Raw genomic sequence first — 7985 nt, forward strand, 5'->3', positions numbered from 1 at the left:
AAGAATACTGTTTGAATGTTGATTTTGCAATTCAATCTTAACATACAGATCTATATGAGCTATAATAGACCATTACAAAAAATGCAAAATTTTCAATTCATTTACAGTTATACTAAATTTACTGCTTTTGTATTTTATGGGCATTTTTGTATCCCTATTATTGAAGGTTTTGCAACTAAATGGATACTTAAAAATCTAACATATTTTCTCCTAGATAGTTCTTTAATAGTATACTAACATAAAAGGTAGAAAGTAATGCTTAAATTTAATAAATGAAACTTTATTTGTATGGAAAAGATGTTAAAAATAATTTTGAAATTAGATAACCAAATGTTGAAATGTTTATTGTTTGTTTGTTTTTATATTTTAGTAAACATTACTGGTATCTCCTAGTTCCTAACAGCCCACAAGATAAAGTCAAACACTTAAATAGTGCAGGAAAGGCCTCTTGTCTACCTTTCTTGAAACTCTTGGCCCTAATATAGCTAAGCTACATTGAACTTCCTACCATTCCCTCAAACACTGCATTTCCTTTGTTCACACCGTTGACCCTGTAATGTCTTTTCTCCAGCTTATATGGCCATCAAATCTCTATTTATTCCTCAAAACTAGCTCGAAAATATTTCCTTTACACTGCCTTTCCTAGGAAAAACTGTTTCTCCATTTCTGTGGCAACCTTGCGTATCTGTTTCAACATATTTATGTTACAAATATGTTTGTCTGTCTTCCACTAAGTATCACCTTTTTTATCCTCAGCACCTAAGATGGATCTTAACACATCGTTGTTTCCTCAATAAAGGTTTGATAAATGAAACAATGGAAAACAGTTTTATCATCAAAAGGTTCAGGCATACAGGCTCAATTCAAGGGCTTTCAACATCCAAACTAAAAGTAGCTGCTTGAAATTATTTGTCAGTACTGGAACTGGATGGCAACAGAACAAGACTGAGAAGTCCAGGATCAGAAAGAGAAAAGTGAAGCCCTAAAAGGTAAAATCGGTCACTGAAAAAGGAGATAGAGCTGGTAAATGGTAGAAGGGGAACATTTGATTCTTCAAGCTTTGAACATCAAACCCAGTACTCTTTATGCATATACACCTTCACATGGCATTTGATGCTCTCTAAGGCATTTTGTGCTTTATACTCCATGATTTGCTTTCATGTGTGAGCATACTTTCCAGTAAACAGATTTCCTTTTCTCATTAAATGTGCCTTTCTCTCCTTAACTTCCATGCTGTTGTTTCTAGGATTTCCTACCTCTGTCCAAAATGCAGAAAAACTGCCACTGTTTTCATGCAACTTTCCAGTTTTCCAGCTGGATTTAAGCACGGCCTCCCCTGTACCCCCTCTCACTTTATTTAATACCATTCTTGTAGCAGTAGTTAAATGTAGGCGTGGCACCTACCAGGCAGAGTAGGCTTAAGAGATTAAATGAGGGCCAATCAGGGCCTGGGTAGGCACAGTAAGGAGGGCAGTGTTCCAGAAAGGGAACAGTGGTAGTTTAAAGGTCAAAGAGGGAGGTCATCACATCTGGCTGGCTCATGCACTGTTGAATACTCTCCTTCCTAGTGGAGGCTAAGGCACGAATCTCCTTCTGAAAGCGGCGGTGTCCCTCCTCAGTAAGCCTCCAGAAGCTAGACCGTGGCTTTGCATTGGCCCCATCCTGAGGGCTGACTGGTGTCTTCTCAAAGCTGCTCAGGAAGCAGAGGTTGTGGCGGATGGTGTTCTTCCAACCATCTGGAGCCGTCCAGAAAAAGGGGAAATGATGCTGGGTGAAACTGTAGATCTCTTGAACATTGAGGCCACATGGGGGGCTGTTTCTTAGTGCCAGGGCAATTAAATGACTGTAATTGAGGGGGGGGCGGGACCAAGACTTCTCCTGGTTGTCACCTCGCTGTAGCTTCTGGCTCTGTAAGCATTCTCCTTTGTTTGGAGTTTGGAGAGCCACAGAGGCTTTGTTAGCTTGTTCCTCAGGTTCCTCTTCTGTGATCTCCCAGTCACTGGGGGAAGAGGTGAACTGCTTCTGTGAGGGAGATAGCTCGCTGGAGGAAGATGGTAGGGACTCCATCACTGTGACCTCTGAGCAGTTAGACTCTTCATCTTTTGGGAGAGGCTGAGGGGAAGGAAGCATGCTTGGTAGATCCTTTTTCTTACTGAGCTTTGGGGCCTCCTGGTTGCCAAGGTGGCACACGATGTTGGGATTCACCCACATCCACAGGTTGGGTTCACAGTCAGGACCATCTTTGCTAGGACTGAATCTCCTCTCTTGAGGTACCTTGGGGGTCTTCATTACTCGGACTTTGTATTTGGCAAGGTTCTGCTCAGCTAAGGAACATTGGTCTGTGCTGCAGGGCAGGTAGAACTCATTCCCCATGTCCCAGTCCAGCATCCCTGGGACCTGGCCATGGAGACTGTACCAGAACTTGGGACTTTTTAGGTTTAGGTCCATCTTTAGTGGAGAGATAGGTGGAGAGAGACTTCCAAAAGGACAGAGATGTCTGAGGCACTTCTCAAAGTCCTTGTTAGGGCACCAGTTTTGATGCAGTGTATCTCATCTAGGGGACTTATCAGAAGGCCAGATAGAAGTACTGGAAAAGGGGGCACCAATGCTTCCCTGATTAATGGTCAGATTGGAGAAACCTCAATGTTATGGAACAGAACTCAAAACAATGAAGTAAATAATAAAGGAATAAAGGAAACAATATAAGACACAAAAAGCCTAAGTCACACAGACAGTAAAAGTCAGTGATGAGTTTAAATTCAGGCAACCTGGCAGTGCTTTTTAGCAGGAAAAAGTTTGAGGTAGAATTGCTGAGCTTTCACTGGAAGCAAGGAGTCCCCAAGTGAGGACCTACAAATTTTGAATTATGTGCAAACTAAGGTGACTTGCATAACAAATGCTTGTCTGGCATATCTTTCAACTCTGGCAGAGTTCATTTAATGCAGGAACAAACACATGTACAGATCACAGTATATCTTTGAGTCATTCTTAAATGTTTTAAAAAATTGGTTTCATTTTTAAAGTGCCTTTTGTCAAGTGCTTTCGCATAGATGATCTCAACTGATTCTTATGACAGCCCTGTAAGATAACACAGTGGGTATTATTAACCCCATGTTAAAGATAAGGGAACAGAAATCTACAGAATACTTAAGACAACATATCTAAGTAGCAGGGCTAGATCCACAGTCCAGGTCTTCTGATCCTTTCATTATACCCATTGTCTCTTGATCACATTCAAAAAACTATATGAAGGAGCAGAAATACGTGTAACCCGAGTTTTAGAGTAAAATGGTGTCTATCAGAAGATGATCTCTGTTAATCTCAAATCCATACTAGAAATAAACCGTGCTATTTTCAATGCTGTTCTGGGAAACAGCTGGTTTCCCTCTTTCAAGTTACCTTCTCAGGAACTGGGTTCTGAACTGTATTCTGAAGATAGTAGGCTCAAAGTTTAGCTACAACATGCAAGTTCCTGAAAGCTCCAGAGTTTGACTTTCCAGTAAGTTCATCCCAAAGGTATTCTTAGAAAAAACAAAATGGTAAGGTTTCATTTAACTGAGTCTGCACAAAATCCATCTATGAAATATGTGATTTCATTAAAACCATTACATATAACTATACCTCAAAAATACCCAGCAAATGTCAATGGGAGCTACTAGGGGGACACACTAATCCCCCTATTGTTCCCTCCCCACTCTTGTCCTATTACTCAACATCATCCTCCAAACAGACAGCCAGAGTGATCTTTCTACTGTATAAATATAAAAATTAATAATAATAACAATATAAACTGTTGATACTTATTGAATGCTCTAAGCACTATATATGATTTAACTGATTAATCCTCAAAACAACCCTATGAAATAGATGCTCTTGTTATTCTCCCTTTATAAAGGAAACAATATAAGATACAAAAAGCCTAAGTCACACAGATAGTAAAAGTCAGAGCTGAGTTTCAAATCCAGGCAGCCTGCAGTGCTTTTACTCGGTATACTATAATCTCTTGCTTCTCTACTCCAACATAAAATCCTATGACTTAATGCAGCATAAAATATTCTCCAGAATCCCATTTCTGTTTACCTTTCTAGGCTAATTTACCATTTCAGCTTCTTTGCTTCATATATGACCTCCCAGAAACACTGAACTTCTGGGATTTTCACCACCACCCCCATTTTGTCTATGTCTCTTTGCTCAAGTTGCCAGTTCTACTTGGAATGGTCTACTCTCAATTGCCTTGACTTGGCTGACCCTTACGCATCTTTTAAGACTCAAGGAAACTTTCTTTAATAAAAATTCTGCTTCCATCTCCCCATAGGGAATTAACAGATCCCCTTCCCAGCTGGGAACTGGCCAGGGCAAAGCAGGGCACTAACCATGAGATATTCAGCTTATTATGACAACCCCAGAGAGCTGGGCAGCATTTTAGCTTTCAACAGTTCTTTATCCCATAAGTAGGGGCTCTAGTGTTATAGAATTTCTCTTCCATCTTCACACAGGGAAGTCAGTCTAATCTTTAAGGACTGGCTATTTAAACCAGTTCATCACTGTGTATTTTATTTCTCTGAGCATCTTTAAAACATTTAATATATAGGTATTGAGCATCTACCATGTTACAAGCAGTATGTAATAGGTCTGGTAGATAAATAAGACATAACTCAAGAGGATTTCACAGCTAAGTAGAGGAACACAGACAAGAGAAAATTAAAGTGTGATGAGTGCTAGACACTATGCTAGAAAAGTGCAGAGATGGAAAAACCTAACCCCATTGATAGGAACTGGAAGGGCTCCCCACAGGAGGAGCTGCTTGAGCTAAAGCTTAAAAGATATGTTACCCAGGGGCAGAGACATGGGGAATAAGCTAGCACATGCCAACTTGTACTTGTATTGGTACCTTGTCTTTTAAGTGTGCTCAAAAAAGCCATGAGCATTTTGTATATGTTCTGGAAAAATACTTACAGTCACATTTGTGGGTATCCTGCTTTCTAGGCCATTGCCCACCTAAATATTAATATAGGTAAAAAGCGTTAGTGACTGATGAAACCACATCATAAGCAAAGAAGGGTACAATGACATAATAAGTTAAGTTGGAAAAAGCAGTGGGAACTCATAATGACCCTCAGAAATATCTTTCCCAGTATGTGCATGTTCATTCTTCATTCTCGCTCTTTCTCCTACACACACACACACACACACACACGAATAGTACAACAACAGCAGGAGTTGTGGAAGTAGCACTTTTGTCTGCCATCAATTTTCAAAAGCATTCCTGTGCCCAGACTTTGGTCTCTACTAAAAGAACTGGTAAGGAGGGTAGTTGATACATGTTTGGGGGCAGGAAATAATCGTATATGTCTAAAAATAAATCCTTTTCAAGAATGTCAGGGGCAGTATTAAAAGGATGCACAGTCAACTGAAAGTGGCTCCTGCCACCAAACTGTGACTTTTTGATGCATATATTATGATTAAAACTAGTTTAGTCTGTGAAGGGCTATGAGTGTAAAGATACCCAATTTTTTAAAAAGGTAATTGTAATAAAAAAAAGCAAATGCCATATATTTAAGTTCTCTTGCTTTTAAATAAGAAACTCATCAACATGCATGGGTGGTCTTATTTTTATTTTAAGTATATGTCTATATATAAAATATAGACATCTACTTGTTTCTGTTGAAGGGTAAACAAGGAAGAATACATGAGAAACAATGAGTAAACCACATGTCGTTCTAGAAAAGCAGGTATCATACCAATGGGAACTGTGTTTAGTTGTATGTTGCCTGAGCTATTTGCCAAACCATGCACTATGGTCCCAGGGCTGTGTAAATCCATAGGAAGTACCTCTTTTTAATTCATACAGAAGATCCATACAGTCACTAAGTGCCCACAAATTATATCCTGTCAGAGATGGCATCTTTTTTCTAATTCACACATAGGCCAGCAGGCATGTATCCAAGAACTGGTAAGACAGATTAGCACTGATGGCCAAACATAATAATAGGTCTAATAGGGTGTTGCAAGGTGACTAACGATATAGTGTAAAGAAGACAACTACCTAGGAAAACTCAATCCCTCATCTCCTAGGAGATTAATCCTCTAGAAAGCCTATTAATTTAATAAAATACAAGTAAAAATACATTAAACATTAATAGTACTAACAGACTAGATAAATATAGTAACAAGACAGGATAATGGGTACTACCAACAGACAAACATTAAAGAATGCTTCATTTTGTTAAAGACAAGTCACCTAAAAAATAACTCTATGTGACAGAGAATCAGATGTACCATGAAATATCAAATAAAATATTATTATTAAAAGGATCTTAGCTAATGCCCCATGGTTAAAATTGCCTTGAACTACTCAACCATGTCCTATAATTCCCCCAATGAATCAATTAGTTGATAACCCACATTCTGTTACCTAAGCTGGTCTGAGATGGCGTTTCTCTTTTCCTCTCAGTTGGGTAAGATTTTCGAAATCCTAGGAAAATGTAAAAATGGTGAAATTTTGGGAGAATATCGAAATAAATATAAAAACTTAAAAAAAGGAAAAACGTAACAGCAGAAATAAAGAGGAAACAAATTAAACCCATGATGATCACATTTTAGAATAGGCTTAAATGTAAGATCATGAATACATTTGTAACCATTGTATTTCTGTAGGTTTCAAATGCTATTCGAACTGAAGTATTTACCAAAAAAGCCATGTTAAATTTGTAATTGCAGTTTAACACTTTTAGGAAATTTCATTCATCAAATTGACAATCAATGTTTAGGTGGTCAATAAAAATTAGTTTTAAAAGTTTTGTTTATTAGCTATTTGAATTTAATAAAATTGAGCAGTAAACAAAGCACAAATAGCAGCAAATATTCTTCTCCATGTACAAAAGCCATTGGACACAAAAGAATATATTAAAATTTTTTATTATTTTAACATTATTTTTATTAGTTTCTCTCTGTCAATTAGATTGACTTTTCAAGCTCCTGGAGACCTCCTCACTGTTCTCATATGAACCAAAAACAACAGAGTTCAACTTGGAAATTTTAAGTTTAAAGTAGCTGGGCTTGTCCATGTAGCAAATTGTAGTAGGCTGCTGAAACAGACCTTTGTCAACTGATTCACAAATTTATCTCTGCTACACCTTACTAAGCTTCAGTTTCCTCACTTATAAAATGAAGATAATTTAAAAATCATACCTAAACAAGTTATTGAGACTATCAAATAGCATAATGTATATCATTAAATAACACATAATGTACATGAAGACATAATTTTACTGTTTGACACATAAGTTCCATAAATTAAACTTTTATTTATGTTATTATTTTTAAAGGGAACATGATTCTTAAAAATGAATATATCACACAGAATCATATTGAGAAATAAACAAGTTATTTTAACAACTATGCATGAAATGTTTACTTAATTTAACAACCTTGAGATTCAATTTTAATTTCTAGTTTGGGAGTTGCAACCTGAGTGCAAAAAACTCAATTCAACACAGCTTCAAGCCTTATTTAATTTCAAAGCTTTGAGAGTCTTGAATTTGTGGAAGCAAAGTATCCCTTTATTTGGAGTACTTTTTCCAAGTGTTCCAAGACACTTTGAAAGCCAGTAACTCTTTGCTCATTGCAACTTACTGCTTGTTTTTCTCTCCAAGGATTTGACCTCAAATGCTTGGTCAGAGGAAGGGAACTCTCTACAAGACAAAGCAAAACATAAAAACAAATAACAACCTTGTCAAGATAGCTACATCCTGGAATGAGTTTCACATAGCTTAATGCAAAGTTGTTCTTAACACGAAGGATTTTAATAAGGGTTAAGTGATTTGTGAAGAACATAAATCAGCATCTTAAATAATGGTACATGTTTCACACCATCTCAGCTGTTTTGTTGTTGTTGCTATTGTTATCCTCAAGAGGACAACTCACACCAACATACATATATTAAACACATACTGTAGCCAGGTCAACGTAGCACAGTGATTTCA

The 7985-nt window shown here is 37.4% G+C and overlaps 1 protein-coding gene across 1 annotated transcript; it reads right to left on the reverse strand.

Moving 5' to 3' along the window:
- Positions 1-1364: 1364 nt before the first annotated feature.
- FOXR2 (forkhead box R2) lies at positions 1365-2448 on the reverse strand. Its single transcript, XM_010971810.2, has one exon. It carries the CDS (start codon positions 2446-2448, stop codon positions 1501-1503), a length of 948 nt encoding a protein of 315 aa, XP_010970112.1. The 3' UTR covers positions 1365-1500.
- Between the last annotated feature and the right edge of the window lie 5537 nt (positions 2449-7985).

The sequence above is a fragment of the Camelus bactrianus genome, chromosome X (genome assembly GCF_048773025.1).
Source record: "Camelus bactrianus isolate YW-2024 breed Bactrian camel chromosome X, ASM4877302v1, whole genome shotgun sequence".
Lineage (NCBI taxonomy): Eukaryota > Metazoa > Chordata > Mammalia > Artiodactyla > Camelidae > Camelus > Camelus bactrianus.

Coding starts and splice junctions, on each gene's coding strand:
- FOXR2 (XM_010971810.2), bottom strand. CDS start 2,448: ATGGACCTAAACCTAAAAAGTCCCAAGTTCTGGTACAGTCTCCATGGC.